The 21,548-nt window shown below is 43.5% G+C and overlaps 1 protein-coding gene and 1 pseudogene across 7 annotated transcripts in view; one reads left to right on the forward strand and one right to left on the reverse strand.

Annotated features, from left to right (window-relative positions):
* Positions 1 to 10: 10 nt before the first annotated feature.
* PTPN2 (protein tyrosine phosphatase non-receptor type 2) overlaps positions 11 to 21,548 on the reverse strand; it is a 64,069-nt gene continuing 42,531 nt past the window's right edge. For 2 of the 7 annotated variants that reach the window (XR_015153998.1, XR_015153999.1), the window contains exons 6-11: positions 16,859 to 17,068; positions 15,486 to 15,638; positions 10,554 to 10,735; positions 6,750 to 6,851; positions 1,292 to 1,427; positions 11 to 378 (exon numbers count right to left, since the gene is read on the reverse strand). Coding sequence is in view for 5 of the 7 variants with exons in the window: in XM_086373274.1 (XP_086229400.1) it covers positions 6,644 to 6,851; positions 10,554 to 10,735; positions 15,486 to 15,638; positions 16,859 to 17,068 (753 nt within the window). In the remaining 2 variants the exon portion in view is untranslated. Of the gene's footprint in view, positions 379 to 1,291; positions 1,428 to 5,873; positions 5,967 to 6,286; positions 6,852 to 10,553; positions 10,736 to 15,485; positions 15,639 to 16,858; positions 17,069 to 21,548 lie in introns of those variants that run through there. The other 5 variants (XM_086373275.1, XM_086373277.1, XM_086373276.1 and 2 more) reach the window with 3 other exon arrangements.
* On the forward strand, positions 7,376 to 7,761 carry LOC147346178 (prefoldin subunit 4 pseudogene; annotated as a pseudogene).

A 21,548-nucleotide genomic window follows, 5' to 3' on the forward strand; every position in this document is an offset into this window, starting at 1 on the left:
ACCAACATCATCTATTTAATAAAAATATTTAATGCTGCCAAAAGGTATAAAAATACAGTAGGAATGGCAGTACAATACAAAGTAGTCTCTCCTAATTTATTTCTTTTACATCTTTCTACATTTCACACGCGCGTTAGAAAACTTAACAATGCATTGAATTAGAGGCTTCTGCACAGTCGTCCGCTGGTGGCGCTCTTCGCTCCCTGGATGTAAGGTTTACTTTGTAAACAGACACACGTGAGGCAATCTATAGGCTTATCAAGCCTCACTGAGATTCCGGAGTGGGCTTCAGGTCTTGTTTTGCACATCAATGGTTCAAAATTTATAGGTGCAGAATATTCTCAAGGCATGAATATTTAGGTGTCTGTCAATCTTGGCCTAAAACATAAAATAAGAAGTCATCTATTCAATTCGTATTTACCAAACACACAGACGTACATAGACACACACAGACATAAAAGGACTAACAATGAACTAAAAAGGTTAAAAAAAAAAAAAAAATTCCAACACATCACACTCAACCACACTGAATGCTTCACTGTTATCTTGGTAAAGCTGCTTATGTGTTTGCTCTTCAAATAGAACTGGTGGTGTGAGGCAGACTTATGTTAAAGCACCATAACTCAAGTCTTTTACAAGAATCACTAATTATGAATTTTGTAGGTCATCCTGTATTACTCAAGAAATGACCTCCATGTGAGCAATACTGACGGACAGACAGGTTAAAAAAAAAAATGTACCCACAACAGTTCAGCAAGATTACATGGTATGTGCTAGACTTACCAATACTTTGGAATTCAATGCAAAAGTCTAATCCAATTTGGACCTCCAATGTATTATACTGCTAAAAATATTAATGAGTTTAACATCTGAACATAAAGTTGGCTTATATCTTTAACTCACGGAATGTGAGCAGCATGCATTTTGTCCTGAAGGATAACACTAATGATCACAGCAATGCAGAACTGAAGTGACATGACTTAAGTATTAAAAGAAAACACAGACATGAAATAATTGATAGATTTATTGTATTTTAATGCCAAAAAGTAAAGATAAATATGAGTTTCAACAAGCGATAGAGATGAAATAACTAGTTTAAGGGCAGCTGAGATTTTAATGTTATTTCACAATATCTGCAAACAGCTGAATTCCTGAGGTGGTAACTGGTTTTTCCCAACTTCCTCTGCTATGACCAAAAAAAAAAAAACAAAAAAACACAACAGCCCAGATCTCAATACCTGTTATTATTGTGTCCCCACATATATAAACAGAAGACATAAACTGCACCCACACTTTTATCCAAAACGTTCCATCAAAACCCCCAGCACTGCGAGTTGGCTTCTTCCTGAGTGCTGGCTCTTTGGTGTCAGGTTTCCAGCACCGACACAGAAATGTCCAGACACCAAGGGAACATTCTCGTTAGATGCCTGTGGGCACAGAAACACAACGGGTGCTTCCTGCAGGGAAGCGAAACAAAACCAAACCCTGAACCAAAGTGGCTGACGTAAGAAATGAAGCTCCTGATCAACCCTGACTGTTGTAAATATGAAGTGTTCCCCACACCTTCAGAAGCCCCCTCATGAAAGCAAAAGAACAAAGCCCATGAGTCAGAGTGAATGGAACCATGGTTTGAGTCACAGGGTAGTCTGATTTCCAGGATTCCTCTGGATCAGCAGTAGTTCAAACTGCTCCACAAAGTTTTTTGGAGGGAAAAACATTTGTTTCACTTGAACCATAAAAAGAGGGTTATTTCAGGTTTTAACAGGCAAAAGTAGCTATCTAATGTTCTATGTAAATATTCCATAAAAACAGGCCCAGTGAGACATAATGGGAAAGTATGAGATCTGGAGTCACTGGGATTCTACAGATGGGAGTCCATGCCTCAGCTCTGACACGAACTACATGTAGAGCCGCAGGCAAGTTGCTGGTTCTCTGACTCAGGGTGTATGTGTGTGTATTTATGAGAGGTGGAGTATGTGTGTGTGTTTAGGAGAGGTGGAGTGTGTGTGTATGTAGGGGAGGTGTATTTAAACCGACTGACACAACTGGCAGTGCATTAACGACACACTCCATTAGATGAACGACTGTAGAACAACTTAAGGTCTCAACAGGGGCCATCTCCACACCTAAAGGAACAAAGTCAAATGCACCCAAAGTACTTCCAGCCACCAGATGCTCACACTCATGTTTCACTAAAAAGAGTCACACACACTTTTCTGGGGTAAGCAAGGCACTCACTGCCTTACAGACAAGATTAGCTTGCCCAGCTTCCCTCTCCTGAATTCACCAAACTCAAAATAACTTCAGGTTTTTTATAGCAGTAATTTGTCATCATATGTCTTAAAAGTCTATACCAAATGAAAGCAACAGTAAAGAACTGATGTTTTTCTTTGGGGAAAAAAAGAAACGGTCTCCATACAGATAAAAACTCCCAGCCACTCTCCTTACAGTTCCCCAAACATAGTATGTGGTGGAAAACCAGAAAGTATTAGATTCTGCAAGCGATATCCGCCCTGAGTTCTGTAAGTCCTATATTCCACTCTAAAGTACAAAACCAAAACAGCAAGAGTTCCAATGACTGAACTGTTCATTCTCCCACTGGACTGCACAGAGCTTGTGAGGGCGCTGGGGAATGTCCACGGTCAGGCTGTTCCTGATAAAGCCTCTGGCTGAGTCACCGCTCGCCCAGGCACCCTCCGTGACGGGACAGCACGTACACACCCAGGAGCACAGAGGACACCCAGCCTTTCTGACTCGTCCGCTGCTGCTGGGGCTGTGGTGTCGCTGGCCGAGAAACAGGGCTCTGAAGACAGATGTGAGGGAGAGCAGCCTCAAATTCAAACCAGCGAACTCAGGGAAAGCTCCAGAATACATCACCCAGGGAAGACAAGACCTGTATTTTCAGCGAGCCAGGAGGACTGCATTTTATTATGTGAAAAAATACTACATTTCTGTTTTTTAAAAATTTTGTTTAGAAGATGCTGCATCCCATCATCTAAACAAGTCAAAGCCAAACAAGAGCTTCCTGATGTGAGAGATGTAAACAGCTGTGACATGGGGACGGGGGCCCAGACTCACTGCTCCTGCCCACGCCCATGCTTCCTACCCACTGACAGCCCCGCTCGGACCTGCCAGAATCAGAAACCAGTCAGCACTGACAGCGTGATTCCTACACTCTTGCCTGGACCCAGGAAAAGTGGATGACACGCACAGCGGCATTCGACTTACAGTGAGCTACATTTACAAAGTGTAAGACTATGTCTGAAAGTAAAAATCAAGGCAGCAAGATCCTGAAACCTGTACAGGGGACTTTCCTGGTGGTCCAGTGGTTAAGACTGTGAGCTTCCAACACAGGGGGCACAGGTTTGATCCCTGGTTGGGGAACTAAGATCCCACATACCAAAAATTAATAAATAAAATTAAAAAATAAATTAAAAAAAAATCCTGTATAATAACCAGGTAGGCACTTCAGAAGTGCTTTCCCTAGAGTATACAATGGTCAATACAAGATTTCCAGTCATCAGGTCTGGCCTGTGTTGGCTCACACAGAATCCAGTCCGAGACATTCTTCTAAGAGAGAAGTGACTTGCAGAAGTTATACCTTTCTCTGAGAATTTAATTCTAAACACACAGGACTCTTCAGCACCAGGACCACTTTTCCAAGATGGTGGAAAAGTCAAATCTCAGGTGACTCTGGCTCAGTGACCTGAACACCTGCATCAGCTGGAGGTCAACAGAGAACACTCTGAAACACGGAGCCCGGAGCAGCGGAAACCACCACTAAGTGGGAACAACCGTCACTGCCAAGAACCCTGCAAGCAAAGGTGGAACTGATGAGTGCAGAAGGATGGCTCTGTGTCAGAAACTGCTTCTTAAACTAATAGAGGTGTTTTTTGATTCAAACCATCAATTCTAGTTTATCTGAAACAAAGGGGACATGCACAAGTGTACATAAAATTAATAATTTGAGTCACAATTCCTTCCTCTGACATACCTATTAGGCAGAGCTATATTAAAAAAAAAAATCAACTTCACTTCTTTTCTCTTTTTTTGTTCATTCCTTGGTAGAAATACCAATACATAATGGACCAAAAAGACCAAAGAAAAAAAAGGACAAACACAAAATCGTTCTCTAAACACAAGTGGTCTGTGTCACCACTGTCCTCTCTGCACTTTCACGTTAAGATACATATGGACCCACTAAATATGGAGAATTAGGTTTGTGGATATTCCACACATGCAATCATAGATAAAAACCAGCAGGAGGATGACATAAAGTACTCGGATGAACGTGGACACAAGGTCGGAGCCCATGGTGCAACCGGAGAAGACGGCTCTGAATCAGGGCTGCCTGCTTACGAGCAGAAACAGACACGAACACAAAATGAACCAAGTATTAATGCAAATATTCTTTCTTAAAAACAATAAAGCTTCTGGCTTTTTTTATTAAGAAAATACCACCTCAGCAAAGTCAAACATAGAGCTGATGTTCAGCATCTGTTCTAATTAGGAAACACCACGGAGACCACATCCTGGGAAGACACAGACGGCCATGGCCGCTGACCCCGGTGGCTGTTACCTGAGGCCAGGACCCCGCGTGCCCACCCTCCCTCAACCAGACACCTCCTTTAATGAAGGTCAGGCACCTCGCCACCCATTTGTAGCAAATGGTAAAAAAACATGACCCCTGGTAAAAACCGACGTGCTCGCCTGAAGCATCTGCTGAGAGGAGAAGACGACTAACCTATGCAGAAGTTGATTAACAAGGGTCTGCTGCCATGGATGTGACCTGAAGAATACATTAGGACACACAGCTCCAGAAGGACAGAAAGCAGACAGACAGCAAAGCTGAAGCACTGAACCCCGTAGAGCAGTTGCCCTGCTCTGCCTGGGAACAAGGGCATCATTACCAGCTTGTGTTTCCCATAAAGTCTTTTTACTTTACTTCTACTGAAAGCAAGGCTAGCTGCAGTTGGAATTGAACAGGTCTACCTGTACTTGACTTGCATAGTAATTACTGTATTTTAGCAAAGGTAAACCAAGGCAAATTGGAAAGAAAGATTTTAAACCAATAATGACCTGAAACGTAAGGACCTTGGTGCCTGAATACAGGTGTCAAGCAGGCAGACACAGAAATGTCCCTCTTCCCTCCTTCAGTGTAAAGCTAACAGGATGCAGTGGTGCTGAGCGGGGCGTGCTCCAGACACAACTGTCCTCCACACAGAGCACCACATGTGTCCTGCTCTCACAGTCTTAGAAGGCTACTCAAACCCACTCAAAAGTCTGTCTATACTGACATTTTTCAAACTGTTGTTTAAATGGTAACTGCTCTCTGAAAATAATTCAGCCTGGTGCAGCAATCTTACCCTGTAAAGTGGATAAAGCAGAGACGCCTGGTTGGAAGTTCAGCGTCCCCCCTATCCCTTCCTGGTGACCCCTTAGACATCCCAACAGCATAGTTTGAAACCACCAAAATAATGTGATTTCATTATTTTGGCAACTAAATTTATAACACCTAAAGTTTAAATAAAACAAGTTAAAACACTAGAACTCAAATGAGCAGTTAAATTCATTAAACAATATGCTTTAAAAATACTCATTAAGAAGTTAAAGGGACAGTGTAAAGTTTGAACATCATTATACTATTTATTGAAGTAGAAAGAACTTGAAAATTTTTTTTACTGCAAAACTTCAGTCAAATAAATGGAAATCATGGATAATAAAATGCTGCTCCTTATTTTGATTTCCTAAATCATGATTTACCCCAATTATAACTTAGGGTAATTACATTGAAATTTTCCTGAAAGATAAACAGTATTAATAATGGGCTTTACAGAAACCAGTTTCTTTACAAAGTCTTGACCAACTGTTACCTGACTACGCCAGTAAGGAGAACCTTCCTTCAAAGATATTTTTAGAGAAAATTTTTGTTTCTTTGTTTGTTTTTCTTTTTAAAATTGGGAAGACTGTAAAACATAAAAGAAATGCAAATATATAGTAAAAATTACTTATTCAGAGCTTTACCTGCTCATATCAAACTTCTCTTTAAGAAAACGTATCCAGTACAATTGAATCAACATACAATTTATCATTATTTTTATGGTAACAGATTTTTTCAAATTGAGCTTTTAAAAAGTACATTTAACTACAAAAGTAAGATTAAATAGGTACTTATAAAATATATTTACCCTGAAATGGTTAAGAATATAAAATGTTGATGCCCATGTCAACAGTACATTATACATTACACGCATTACTTTAAGGTAATTTTCTCTCCAATAATAATGTCGATAAAACCACAATATTTATTGCTTATATCAAGTGCAGGTTAAAATCCAGACAGCCTCCAAAAATGAACCCTTATGGTAAAGGATTTCTCAGTCTGGTCAGGTGAAATATTACACTTAGCATGTATGAACACAGTGGAAAATGTACCAGTCCTTAAGAAGCATTCAAGTCTTTACTTAGGGGGTGGGTAGTGTGGGCAGCGCCCTGGGGTGCTGGGGGGACCAGACACCACACTTCTCTGTGGGTGTCAAGTCACGCGCACCATCTGGGTGAGGAGTCTGTGACAGACCAACTCTGTGACTCACGCAACACTGTCAGCTGCTAGGGCCAAAGCTTGCGGGGCAGAATTAGTTACTTATAGGGCATTCTGCTGAAGAAACAGTGTCCAGCCAACAAAAGCGCCAACCAGAATGACTGACACAAACCCCATCTTAGTGAGAATAGGTTGCCAATATAACCACCTTTTCCTCTTGCGCTCAGTCTCGCTCAGCCTCTGCTTCATCTGCTGCACCTTCTGGGCGGTGCTGGCCTTCCTGTCCTCCCGGAGGCGCTTGCGCAGAGCACTGTGAACAGACAGAGCATCAGCAGGCAGGCTCAGCTGCAGGCAGGGACTCAGCCCACATCCCCCGCACCCCTCAACTCCTTAAGTCGCTGCAAGAACGGGAAAGGCCTCAATGCATTGAATGGTCCACAGATACACTCGGATTGTTCAACAACAATTGCCAGTTCAACTCTGTGCTAATAAATACTTTTAGTGGGACCTGAAAAGAACCACGGTGTCAGTGTTCTATCCTTCTTTGCTAACCAGTCAGCAGAGGGTTCAGCATCCAGTCCCCTCTGGAGTTTACATCTGATTTTCCACAAAAACCCCTAAACTCAACATTTTCTTGAATGTTTCGCTGTGTGGTGCCTATTGTCGTCTGCCCACACCCTTTTCTAGCTCCCATTTTCCTGTTCAATATGAAATTTTTGTTTCAATGGAAGCTGACTCCCAACATCAGAGTCCTGGAACAAGGCAAAGAACAGTTGATGGCAACATGTACCTTACTATTTTTCCCCCTTAAGAAGAAAATCTCAAAAGCCCAAGATGACAGCCACCATGAAGAAAGCAGCAGTAACAGACACTGTTACTTTTAAAAATCAACAAAAGACACATTTTCACAGTACACAAGTAGAATCACAGAGCTGAAGCAAGAAACAAAAAGGAAACAGTTCTAAAACTTAGAGATGCTTGTGAGGACATCATGCTTGTAGATGAGGACTGCTTAATGATATCAGACTGGCAATCTTCCCATCAGGCACTCTTGAGGAAAAACATGAGAAATGCTGGAAGAAGCAAAAAAAACTTTGCATGAAGAAACTGACACCTTAGAATGCAAAGTGGAATCAATTCAGCAGGTGTGAGCAGATCTGAGAGTTGAGTTATATGCAACCTCTGGGAGCAACACAAGCCCTGAAGCTGATGAAAGCTAAGCATTTTATAATACTTTAAGAATGCGTTTTTAATAAGCTTGAGTAGTGTTTAAAATAATTTCCCTTCTTCAAATGATATGGAAAGCAAAACTTAAATTTTTTTCACTTACTTAATGGAAACTCATGGAAATTTAAGAGGATGAGATGGTTGGATGGCATCACCAACTCGATGGACATGAGTCTGAGCAAGCTCTGGGAGTTAGTGATGGACAGGGAAGCCCAGCGTGCTTGCAGTCCATAGGGTCGCAAAGAGCTGGACAAGACTAACGACTGAAGTGAACTGGATGGAAACTTGCCTATTTAACATATATTTTTAAAAGAAGAGAGTACTCATCTATATATTTTGCATAACAATTACATCAAGTGTAAGGGCTATTAAAATTAGTTACAAAAAAACTTAATCTCACAAACCCCATCTCCCTTCAGGTACTGCTGTATTACAGTGGAAGCCTAACCAGCCTCCCTGCCTTCAGAGTCAGGCTGCCTATGCCACAGCAATTGCTGTGAGGCATAGCCCTGACTTGCTGCTTGGTTAAGAGTCCTGAATGCCTCTTCAGTGTCTACTATATCACCGGCCAGCTTTCTTCTTGCCTCAAGTGTTTAACCTAAATCTAATAATGAGGAACAGTCAGAGGGATCCAGATCATGGGGTGTCCTAGAAGGCAACTCATCTAAAAGCTGCAAACAATGTCCAGCAGGGAGTGAACAGAAGGTGGTAGATGGTCCCAGGTGAGGAGCCTGAAGAACCACTCATACGCTGCATGATCCTGGACAAGATCATGAATTACTTTTTTAAATAGCTAAACAGACCAGGATCATAAAAATGTTCCAAAATTACATTGTGGTGACCACTACGTAACTCTGTAAATATGCTCAACACAGTGAACTGTATGCTCTAAATCTGTCAACTTTATATGTATATTATCTCAGTACAGTTATTTTCTCTAAAGCTATAAGGTGGGTTTTCGATAATTAGAGAACTTTAAATATAGTCTACATATTAGATTATTTTATCAATGTTAAATTATTCTTGGGGATACGGGCACCTTTAGCCACTGCTGGTGGGAAGGCAAAGTGATGCAGTCATTTGGAAAAATGGCTTAAAAATGATCCCCATGTAGTGACCACGTGTGACTCAGCAGCCCCACTCCTAGTTAACACACAAAGGAGATGAGAGCACGCGTGCTCACAAAGACTCTCCAGTGTTCGCCTACCGTGTATGGCCTTGGTCCCGCCCAAGTAGCTTTTCTGCTGTTCTCCAAGTCTGTTTCCTTCTAAACTAAGAACACACTTCTCTTCGCTTCTCTCAGCCCCTGGAGTCCTTCTTATCTTATAGCACTTCATTTACAGTAAATCACTTATGATGCTGGTCTGGGTTCTTGTTTTGTCCTCTAAGTGTATTAGCAACTTGGGACCATGTTTTGCCCATCTCCGTATGCCTTGCAGTCTTCCTTCCACTTTTCCTTATCACAGACACAGGCAGCTCTGCCTGAATGATCTCCACCTGAGTATTTCCTACAATGATGTGTAAAAACTATTACTCAAAATTCACTCTCTGGACTTAAAATTCATATAACAAGTATGTATGTACCTGCCAGTTAAAAAAAAACATACCCTGTAATCAAGAGCAGGCAAAGCACATATAAAATATAAAAGGATACAGAGCCCACAGTATTATTTCCTGACTTAAAAGCATTAAGTCTGAGGTAGAAGAAAAGACAAACACCTCTATGCTTTAACTTGTGACTAAACCACTGACACCACACATAAGGAGCAGCACAGCTAAATCAGAACAAACTCTGCAGTACAACATGTAACTGCCATGGACTGCAATTCCTTATGTCTTGGGGAAACACAGAAATGAAGTTATAATGTAAGGAGACCTTAATGGTTTTCACAGCATATCCCAAGATCCCAAAGTAACAAATATGACTACAATGTAAAATTTTCCACAAGAAAAAGCATGTTTGACAACAAGAAAAAAAAAGTCACTCAGATACTGAAGAGAGGAAGAAAAAGTGTTCCTTCACTTTTCTAAGAAACTCACACCTCAGGATATCAACTTCATACAATGTGAGATATCTGGAGCCCTAGAAGTATAGTTTTTCGAATTTAAAAACTTGAATAGTTTACACATTCATGTGCATTCAAAACTCTAAAAGTATAGGGCATTTTATGTGATTTTTTAGAAAGACTTTTTTCCTTCAATAACAAATTTAAATTGAAATATTCATTTAACTATTTCATAATGGTATTAATGGGATTCCCAGGTGGCTCAGTGGTAAAGAATCCACCTGCCAATGCAGGAGGCACAGGAGACACTGGTTCAATCCCTGGGTCGGGAAGATCCCCTGGAGGAGGAAATGGCAACCCAGTCCAGTATTCCTGCCTAGGACAGAGGTCCCGCCAGGCATGGACAGAGGAGCCTGGCGGGCTACAGTCTATGGGGTCATTAAGAGTTTGACAAGACTTAGCAACTGAGCACTCATGCCCTCAATGGTGGTATTACCGCTTGTTTTCTGTGCCATACTACACACCTTAGCATCACTTATGTTAACTTTTACACTCTAATACCGTGCTAAACCCATATGTGTCAAGCCATTTTCCAACAGGCTTCTGTCTATAAACTGTCTTCTTTGAGATCAAGGATGTCATCATATACTATTTAAATGCCCTGCAATAATAAATTGTTACATTAATTCAATAAAAAAAGGATCTATATTAATTCATACCCATGAACTTATTAGAATAAGAGTCCCATCTTTGCGAGCACATTGCTGCAGTAACCTTACCTCTCGCTGCTCTCCTCCGGAGCTTCCTGTGTTTTAGAGGACAGACCTGAGTATCTGTCTCCTGTCAGTTTTTCCTCTTCTAGGCCTATCCTGTTCCCATTGTATTTTTCAGTCATTATTTTGGTTGGCGAATGATCAAAAACAGGACATACATCTTCCTTAGAAAGTTCTTTCCAACGTTTCTACATAGGGAAGAGAAATGAGAAACAAATGAAAACACTAGAGTTTTGATTTTCCTTAAATAAAATTTATGGAATGTAATTATATAGTGAAGAGAACCCTGTGATGCTAATATATGAATGAAAGAGGAAAACGTGTTTTGTCAAACCACTTCTAGCTATGTCTACTTGAAGTTGAATTTAATAATAATAATAAAGCATTTAATACTGATGCACATCAGTATGTAGTTGAACACAACCACCTTAATAAAACACAGTGACTTTAGCCCATTTGAGACAAACTACACTAGGACCTCATGGTAAGATCTTCAAAGTCTGACTGTACTGTCCCCAATGCAGAGGCACCTGTTGCAGGAAGAGTGACCAAGATGGCCCATGAATGTGACCCATGTCCTCCGGCTCGTTGCCACTGTCCAGTCTAGAGAGAACCAGCAAGTCCCTCCGGTGCCAGAGGACTCCAAAGACTGTACCCACCACAGGCACCAGCAGCTGGCCTGACCCAGGGCGGGAAGGTCCCCAGCAGCCGGGAATGTGGGGTGGCAGGACTCAGACCACAATGAACAGCCATCCACCTTCCTCCTCTGAGGCAGGAAGACCCAGGCTCTCCACGTCCTCCAAGGGCTGGAACATGTTCACCCGGCTCCCAGCCATCCGTGGAGGAGCAGAGGCACGGCTGGGACAGCCAGCGGTTTCCATGACCTCTAACTCTGACTCCAGCACAGACCTGAGAGGCCCTCTTTAGAGATCTATCCTGCAAGTGTGGAGTCTCAGATCTAATAATGAGTAAGGTTCCCTGCAACTACTGTCTGAGAATTTCAAGGATTCTGACAGAGAAGGAATACTGCACAACTCACATTCTTCTGGGACTGACAGAAGAACACTCATTCTCTGCAGTTACTGTGGTACAAAATGGCACTACTTAAACAATGCCTGTATGTTTAGATTTTAAAATTTCAGGAAATTCACTGACACACTGATAAACTAATTTCCAGCTTGTCTCATTACATAACAAAGGAATTAAAAAGGTATTTTGTTACACTCCACCTTCCCTGACATGGCTCTTCTATGAAGCTGCATAGTGTGTGAATGGATCTCCTTTTGTTCTATGAAGTTGACTCACAAAAGACTCAGAAAGTACAACTCTGTAAATTGTTGTGTTTGGAGGGCAGTGAGCACAACAGCGTGGCTGGAGGAAGGGAAGCCTGGAAAGTGTGGCCAGACAGGCGAGGCCAGGAAGGAGGTGGACCTCACGGAAAGACAACCTTGACATGAGGTGCCCGGGGTGGGTCTGTGCTCTCTCAAAAGGGACCTGCAGTGTCTCCATCACATCCTGAAAGACTATCTCATCAAGAGCTGAGAACCCACATAACAACACGCAAGAGTAAGATGCTTTCACCTGAGGTGACTGTGTCAATTTTGTTCTTTCCCATTGAAATTTTTTCTCTGTCCAAATAGCATTTTTTTATACTGGAGGAAATGCAGTGGAAAGATGGCTACTTCCTGAGCACTATCACACCCCTGCTGACCTAAGGCTCCACCTACACGGGTCCCCTATCCTCATGAGACCCCTGGAGGAGGTGCAGCTCCTCCTGCTGTTCCCTCCTGTCATACAGGGAGGTGGGCTGGGAGTGAACATCCTGGCCCAGGCTCCACAACTGCAGAGCTGGGATGTGAACCCAGAGAGCCTGGGCTGACGGTGCCAGAAACCCTCAGGATGCTCTGCATCTCGGAAATAACCATTAGTGTCAGACACCAGAGAGTTTAAGTATCCAACAAAAATGTTAACTGTCTCCAGAATTATGCTGAGCAATTTTTCACCAAGATCTAGTTACTGCAACTTGGCCTCATACTTGGACAAAACTGAACAATGTCAATAAACAAGATGATGCCCAAAAGCAAGACTCACTGGCCCACTTCCCAGAATCCACCAAGACTCAGCAGGGTGCAGGGGTGGTAGTGGGTGGGGGCTGTCAATGCTAGTGAACTTCAAAGGAGAAAAACAAAGAGCAATGTCTTTCTGCCACATCTCTGGGCAGAACTGAGGATTCGCTAATAAAGATGTGAAACACCAGCAATGGTACTACATTTATGACAACCTCAGGCCAAAAAGATGGAAGGTAAACAGAGTCGTTTTAAAGACAGCTAGAGCTCATCTCCTCTTTCCCAGTGGGCCCAGGCCACTGGAGATGGCAGTGCATGAACACGCACTATGTGGTCATCACACACAGTTACTAGTTTCAGGTACGGTCATTTTAGGAGTAAATACTAACAGCTTTCCTTTGTCCTGGCAGGTTCTAAATCATTTCATAGCCACATATATCAGAAATCTTCACAGGAAAACGAACATGAAACTATAGTCAACAATGAAAACACCACTCGCATCACATAAGCCCAGATTAAGACAGAAGGTGGAGACAGATGCCCCCTTTAGGAAAAAGAACCAGAGACAAAGCTTACACAGTGCAGGTGCTACTGAACAGAAAGACAGTATCCTGCACCCACTGCCATCAGCTCACACTAGAGAAGCTTCCCTCTTTCTTCTTACAAATACTCATTTCCCCCAAAATCAGAGGCAAAGAGGAGGAGGCAGATGCATGGAGAGAAAAAAAAGCCCATAAATTGCCTATTACCCCCTTATGTGTCCTAGGAGATGCTTGTGGGGCACGGGACACTTAGGGTTAGCCATGCGTTCTGGGGTTTCCACACAACAAAGCAACTCTTGATCTTTGTAACAGGACAGTTTTATGATTTAAGATTTCAGGGAAATCTATTTCTCTGAGATTTCTGTTCTGTTCTAAGCTAAGGTTCTAGGACAGCACTTGTCTAGTGAAATGTAATGTAAGCCACATATATATGTAACTTTAAAAATATCTAATAGCCATGTTTTAAAAAAAGATGAATTAAACATGTTTTATTTAACTCAATATATTAAAAATATTGTCATTTGAACACATAATACTTTTAAAATTACTGAGATCTTTTACACTCTTTCTCCCTGTATTTGTACATCTTAAATTTTAAGCGGAACTTGATTCAGACTGGCTTCATCTCAACACTAAACAGACACATGGCTACAGCATGAGACATCAGGGGTTCCAGAAGGAGAAAACAGTCTGAAAATAACTACACAAAATAAACAAGTCCATACACTGATACATAAATACTACTGCTGCACGGACACGCAGCCCTGGAAGCACACACACATGCATTAGTGGTTACACACTGGGGGGTGAGGCTGAGTTAGCGAGGACTTCTACTTTGTAAATGATGTACTTTCACAGTCTCTGAATTCTTATATATTCAGTAGGTACTAACTGATTGCTGAGACCAGTTCTGTGGAAACTGAGCCCCCTGGAAGGTAACAGGCTCTCTGACCCTGAACACCTGAGAAACAGGGGCATTTCCAATGGGCCCTGTGGAAGGAGGCAAAGGATTTATGGGTCTGAGCGGGGATGAAGGTGCTGGGTCAGGGACGTGATAGCCACACAGCACAGATAAACTGGGACAGAGGAAATTCCCCCGAGCCACACACCACAGTCACCACGGGAATCACATCCATAAAACCCAACTCCATGGGGAAAGCAATCCTCAGAGGAGGCACATCCATGTTCTAAGTGCAGCGAGGGGCAGTGCCCTGAGGAAGCACCCGTCTGGAGCCAGCGAATGAGCGCAGCAGACGGGGTCAGCACACACACTGGCACTGAAGCTGGTGGACATGCACGTTAGAGACGCTCCCCATCTTGAATGCTGAGGTGGCATCTAGGGGAGGCAGTAATGTCTCGTGAGTTTAATCTTCACACACCAAACACTTTACTGATTGAGGGCACTGAGGAATCTCACCTTTCTCTTCATTAAAAATTTTCCTTTGAGGCTAAAGAGGGGGAATCTTTTCAATAAAACTTAAAATTTTAATTGATAAATAGACTGTCTTGAATAGTTAAAACAATCACAACAAAAACGTTAGCTGATAAATAAAACTGTTCAGAAGTATTTAAATATCTGTGTAATCTATACGAAACAACTACTTATACATCATTCCACAGATGGTGTGATCTGTTACAAAACAGGGCTTATTCAGAATCTTGTTCTTTTGTCCATAATCACAGAAGCTAGAGAGCAAGTAAGCGGTTTTATGTAGGAGAACAAAAAGAAAATCTACCTGCTTATGTAAAATTCTATATGATTGGCTCAGATAAGAAACGGGAGTCTACTGTTACTTCTGTTTCTATTTTACATTTTATGTTAGTACATAAACACACGTTTCTGAAAATCAATCTTAGCTTTTGCAGAACAAAAACACCCTCATGAGAATAAAGCTACCAACCAGAGAAAAACAACAGTCTTGGCTCATTATATCTGCTTCAAGTACTCAAGCTGCTTGCTCACTGTTGTAGCAGATGGAATAATCTATTTACAAACTAAGCATTCTTGTGTAACTCCAGGCCAGGTTTTAATGGGCCAAAAGTACCTAATTTTTCCAGTTATTTCAATGATTAAATGCTCAGACTCTCTTCTACATGAAACTTCTACGTTTTTTAATGAAACCATGTTCCCAGCTGGGCTTCTGAGAGATAAGCAAGATTTAACAAGAGGCTGAGGAGCACACGAAGAGGTGGGGACGGGCTTTTCCATCTCAGAAGCCAGCTGGACCCACCATATTAATGTAAACACACTTCTCAGAAGGAAGGGAAAGGCCCCATGGCTTACATGGAGAGCAGTTACTCGACAACAATACACTTGACACACGGTTTACCTGTATACTTGAGTCTCCCTTTATAAACTTCGCTCCTTCTATTATAGTCATGTAGGAAAATCTGAGCTGATCTGGTGTCTGAATCAGCCCCATTCGGTATTTTCTCATATTCAGTAACAGTTGTTTAATGTTAATATTGTCTCCTTTTTCTATCTGCAAGAGAGGTAAACATTATTCAAGCCTTTTGTTGTTACAAGTCCAGAAAAGAGAAGCAGTCCAAGATAACCACTAAGAGCAAGCCAGCCCAGGCCGCCGTTCCCTGTCCAGGTAGCACAGGGAGGACCCACGGCTGACTCCAGCCAATAGTCATCTCACTTGTGGTGGCCTAGCGACTGGTGATTGGTCAAAGGAAGGATTTATGCCAAGTGCTGGCTTAACGTAAGGATAAATACACAGAGAGTAGTGTTCTTCTTTTTTAAGGAGTAAATCTTTTCATTGGGCGCCGCCTGCCTTCATATCTGTACACAGCAGCCTCACGTCTGTACACATCAGTCTGTGGAAGGCAGCACCCAAGGGGGTGGAGGAGAGAGACCCATGGTGACAACACTGCAGATGATACGGCAAGCCACTGCTGCAGGAGTCAGGCTGAATCCACTGTGCCTCTATCCCATCCCACCCCACCACAAGTGGAAAGGAGAACAGTTGCTGCAGTAACTTTGGGAGGAACTGGCACACACACGATCCAGTTTTAATATTACCATCAACAGACCAGACCAGATGCTTAAGAGTTCTTAAACACATCAAAGCTCACTTACAAGTAACAATCAGCTTTAGATGGAAGCACAGGGTATTAAACACGGTGTTAATACAGTGACGTCTAACATACCCCAAAAGGAGGACAGGCACATGCCCGTGTCCCGGTGGGGGCTGGGGGGGCTGGGGCGGCACAGAGCCCTCGGGCACCACAGGAACCTCAGGGGGTGATGTCAACACCACAGAGACCAAGAGGCTTAGACAGTGCGTGTTCCTAATACACTGATTCACTTAATTCTCACAACAGTCCTGGGAGGGAAATACCACCACCACCAACAGTTTGTAAATAAGGAAACCAAGGCAAGAAGGAATTCAGTATTATCTACCAACTGATGTCTGAAAAATACAGTGTGCAAGGGAGGCAACCTATCATTTAGCTAACATGAAGCCACCAGCACAAGTCTCCTCCCAGAGCCTGAGGATTATCCTGGTCACAGCCCCATCCACTCATCACAAGCAAGAGGCAGCTGAAAGGATGTGAAAGAGAATTTTTGGTTTTTCTAAAAAAAAGGCAGATGTTTAAGTTTGAAAAGCACAGTTCTGGGATCCTGGCATTCGAACTTAACTTCTGCCAGTGGAAACAACAAAAACGTATGGGAGCCTGAAACGAGGCCACTTACCAGAACAAGGCAGCTGTCCACCAGCGAAAAGGTGCCTGACCGCCCAATGCCGGCACTGCAGTGGATCACCGCAGGCCCGTGCTCAGGGTTCAAGGAGCCAGATTCCCGCACTTTGAATAAGAAATTGAGAAACGAAGCTGGTGATTCAGGGACTCCAAAATCTGGCCAGGTAGTATAATGAAAGTGAGATATTGTTCTGGTTTCACCAGTCTAAAAAGTGAAAATTAAGGGGGAAAGGTTAGTTCTAAGTTTTTTCTTTTAAAAATCTACTGCAGTAAGATGTATTTTGTGTAATGCACCATGACTTTTCATTTGGTTGTTGATAATCACACATACAAGTTTGGGAATATTTTCTTTAGAAGAATTTGAAATATATTAATAGTTAACACTTTTGTAACAATTACTATTTTGTAGGTACATTCTAAGCTTTTTATGTATTAACCCATATAACAATCCCATTAAAATCCATTTTCCAGATGAGGAAACCGAGGCAAGGGTTAAATAATGCACCCAAGGTCACACGTAAGAAGATGGAAGAGCAGGACTGGAGCAGCACCTGGGTCTCCACCACTGACCTGCACCACACACGCTGCCAGATCCTCTCAAATCACACATCGTGATGAGTGAATTCTCTATTTTTATAAATTTCTACCAGTGTGATTTCACATCTTTACTGGTTTCCTGTTTAAGAATTTCAAAGTTTTGGGCCTTCCCCAGTGGCTCAGTGGTGAAGAATCTTCTACCAATGCAGGAGACATGGTACTGATCCCTGGTCTGGGAAGATCCCACATGCCACTGAGTAGCTAAGCCCAGGAGCCACCACTATTGAGCCCAGGTGCCCTAGAGCCTGTGCTCCACAAGCAAAGCCACTGAAATGAGAAGCCCACACACCACAACTAGAGAGTAGCCCCTGCTCGCTGCAACTAGAGAAAAGCCCACATAGCAACGAAGATCAGCATACCCAAAATAAATAAAATTATTTAAAAAAATTTTAAGTTATTTAAAAAAAACAATTTCAAATTTTTTTGAAGATACAATCGTCCTCATTATAGTTACCTTTCTGATTCAGCTACACAGGCACAGAGGAACAACTCAAGAATTAAATACACAATCTTTACATTTTTAACTGAAACTGCTCTCCCAATTGCTGTTTTCCGCATGGTAACAATTCCCAATCCTAGAACTGTTGACACACCTTGGCTGATGTGCTGATAACATGGTTTACCAACATGCTAAATGCTTCCTGTCTCATATAGCCTGACTGGCTAGCTACTCAGCACCGCTTCCTGGATATTCCCAACAACCTTTATTTCTGCCTAACTCATTATGAAAACATCCCTCAGCTCTGCCAGCGGCCCCCCATCCCCGGGAGCACTGCTCTGCCTCCTACTCCTCATTCAGGGGGAGCAGGGACCCACTAACAGTTCTCTGCACAATTTTCAACCCAGGCACATGGTTAACATACATCTTCCTATAAACAGGCCTGATGTTCCCGCCCTAAGGTCCCAGGAGGTGTTTTAACCCTTTCCCAGACAACCACCCCGCTGCAGTCCTCAGCCACCACACTGTGCTGACCACGCACAGCTGGCCAGACTTGGTCCCTTAGGGCCTGAGCCAGGTCAAGATGGACCTGCTAGAGCTCCAGGCTGGGCAGGGGTGGTGCCAGGACCCTGCTCCCACGGCTGTGGCCTATATGGTGCAGTTCAACTTTGAATCACACCCTGGCCCCAACCTAAGGTCACCCCACAATCCTGGGCGACCACTTGCTTTTTCTTCGCTTGAATGATGTTGGCTCAAGATCAATGGCCTCTTTCTTTTTTCCAAATTCAGGTCACAGTGTCTGGGACACTCAAAGCCAGTTCCCAGAAATGCTCGCCAGTGTCTGTATCATACAGTCTTCTGCACTAATAGATTTCTGAAAATCCATCTTTTTCTTCCCCAACAGGAACGTACTAAAGAACTTTTTATAGGTAATATTTTTTTAAATTAATTAACCCCTCCTGAAACAAGACATGAAAAACACAGCTCACAAAAATCACATTAATTCCCAAAGGGCCATGTGAAGTAATAGGATCCACATGTTTACTGCTGTGGTATAAAAAAGTTTATGTGCACAACTGGAGGCCCTTTCCCTCATTTCATGTTGGAAAAGTAATGAGAAGGGGGAAGGGTTCCAGAGCGGGGAGAGCTCAGATAAAATTCATCTCTACACGTGGACCCCACAACCTCCAATAGGGTCCTATTCTCTACACTGCGAACCCATGACTTCCAAAAGAGTCCCCAGTTCTCTACAGGCGGACCCCGCAATTTCTGACAGAATCCCAGTTCTCTACACATGGACCCCACAATTTCCAACAGAGTCCTAGTTTTCTATACTCGGATCCCACAACTTCTGACAAAGTCCTCGTCTCATACCGGTGGGCTCGCCCCTTCCTCCTCCGTGGTCACCATGCCCTTGGTCCTCCTTCTGTGATGCCTAGTCCAGGCCTCCTTCACTTCTGACTGCTGCCCCTCACACCAGACTCCAGCTGGTCTGCACACACCTGCCAGTCCGCACATCCCCGAACTGTTTTCTTCAGAAAACACTGTGTTGTGCACACCACCCCTGCACAAAGACGTTAGCACGCACTGTTCTTAGGGCAAAATCTCATTTACATTTTTTTTGAAGAATTCTAACTCTAGTCTTTGAATAAGATGACAAGCTCAGAGTCCATGAAGGCCAGGAAGCTGGTCTATGAGCTGAGTAGGGACAGACAACAGGAGCTATGAGCGTGGGGGTGAATTGGGTGTGCCATAAAGAACCATTCAAATTCAGGTTAACTATTACTATTATCAGTCTGAAGAGGACTATAAATCTTCTAATTATTATTAAAAAATCTACAAAGCTCTGTGGCCCAGGCCCAACTTTAGGCACAGGCAGAAGGTAGCAGAATTGTGTTTCTGAGACTGTCATATGCCCAGTTTCACCATCTGTTAATGGGGTTTGAGAAAGCACTTACTTCACAGGCTCCAGTGAGGAATAAACAGGCAACCCCCACACCGGAGAAGCCTGAAGAGACACAGGGACACTCGCTGGCGGCCTTAACCACAGCCCTAACACTTCCAATCAACTATGACCTCTCCACGATTCCAGTCTCCTCATCTGTGTTTCTGCTCCATCTGGAGAGCAGCAAGGTGTTGACCCTGTCCCCCTCGAGGTCACTGTCCTAGTCCAGTCCTTAACCAGCTCCTGCAGGGCCGCTGCAATGGCCATGCTAAATACATGGTCACCAAAAGTCACTCTGGGAGTTGACCGGAAGCCCAGATGGTGAAGACAGCAATATGCCAGGGGCATGAGGGCCCAGTTCTAAGCAGAGGGAAGGGTGTGCCTGAGACAGGCACGGGCAGGAGAACTGGTGGGTAGAAGAGTGGCAAGGGCAGGTGGGCTGGGGCTCCCACAGGGGCCGTGGAAAGGCTTCCAGACCCTTGGGGAAGGACTCCGCATTTCAGAACAAGCACTCAGGGTGGTGAACAGTGGACTCAGTGCACCCACTGTAAGGACCCCAACACTTTAAGTGACCGAAGCAAGAAATGGGCACAAGCTGGACGGAAGGTGCACAGGACAGACAGGAGCCTGGTGGGGCAAAGCTGGGGCAGAAGAAACAGAACTCAGCACAACACTGTCTTCCAGGAACTCAATCACCTAAACCTGACCGAAGACACATGGAAAACACCAAAGGGCAAGTAAACAGAAAAGCCCGAAAGGCAAGTTCTCCACGTGACCTTGGATTTTAAAAGCCCCTCAAAACTACCTCCACAGCTTAAGCCATTCAAAAGCAGAATGGACTTGTGGGCAAAAGTTCAGATTGAGCTCTCATCATGATGCTGAAAAGACTGCTGGTGCTCCACTGCTCCATCAGACACGTCAGACGCAAGGTCCCCTCAGAGAAGGCCTGATAGGGCAGCTCTGCCCAGGTCGGTCAGGAGACCCCTCTAGAAGCGACCTGGTACTCTGACCTCAGGAACAAGAGAGGGTGGTCCTACTTTATCAGCACCTTCTCCTTCAGCTCACCCGTCTCCAACACCCTGGCTCCTGCAGGCCCTCCCGACTCACTCCATTCCCATGGGAACCCTCACCCAGGGGAGCCCAGAACCTCAGGCACCATCAGAGCACTAACTCATGCAGTCAAGGTGACAACCCCATGAGGCAAGCACGCCATCACCCTCGTTTTGCAGATGAGCGAACATAGGCACAGAGATCAAGTACGGGGCTGGTCACATGGCCAGGAGCAGCAGCCAGGATTCAGGCCACATGGCTCCTGGGTCTGAATGTGACTAACACAATCCTGTCTCATTCACTAAAATGCTACCTTATCCTTCCAACACTGCTCACTCTCACTACAGACTGTGAAGAAGAACATCAACTGTTGCTGTTCAATTACAGTGGACTCTGAACACAGGCCAGTAAGAAACCACACGCTGCCAGCAAATGAATCGCAGGGGCTGGCCCACTCCCAGGGTGGCCTCCGCTTCAGAAACTTTAGAACCAAGGCTCTTTCCACAACAATTAAACTTGGTTCCATGTCATTAGAAGTTAGGAGATATGGAATTCGGCTAAGTAATCTATTTATGGGAAAAATCCATTAACCTAATAGATTTTTAGGTTATTTTCTTTTAGTAAGAAAAACAGGATTAGGAGTTTATCTACATT

This window comes from Bos grunniens, chromosome 24 (genome assembly GCF_055505025.1).
Source record: "Bos grunniens cultivar Pamir isolate PY7600 chromosome 24, Bosgru_T2T1.0, whole genome shotgun sequence".
Taxonomy (NCBI): Eukaryota; Metazoa; Chordata; class Mammalia; order Artiodactyla; family Bovidae; genus Bos; species Bos grunniens.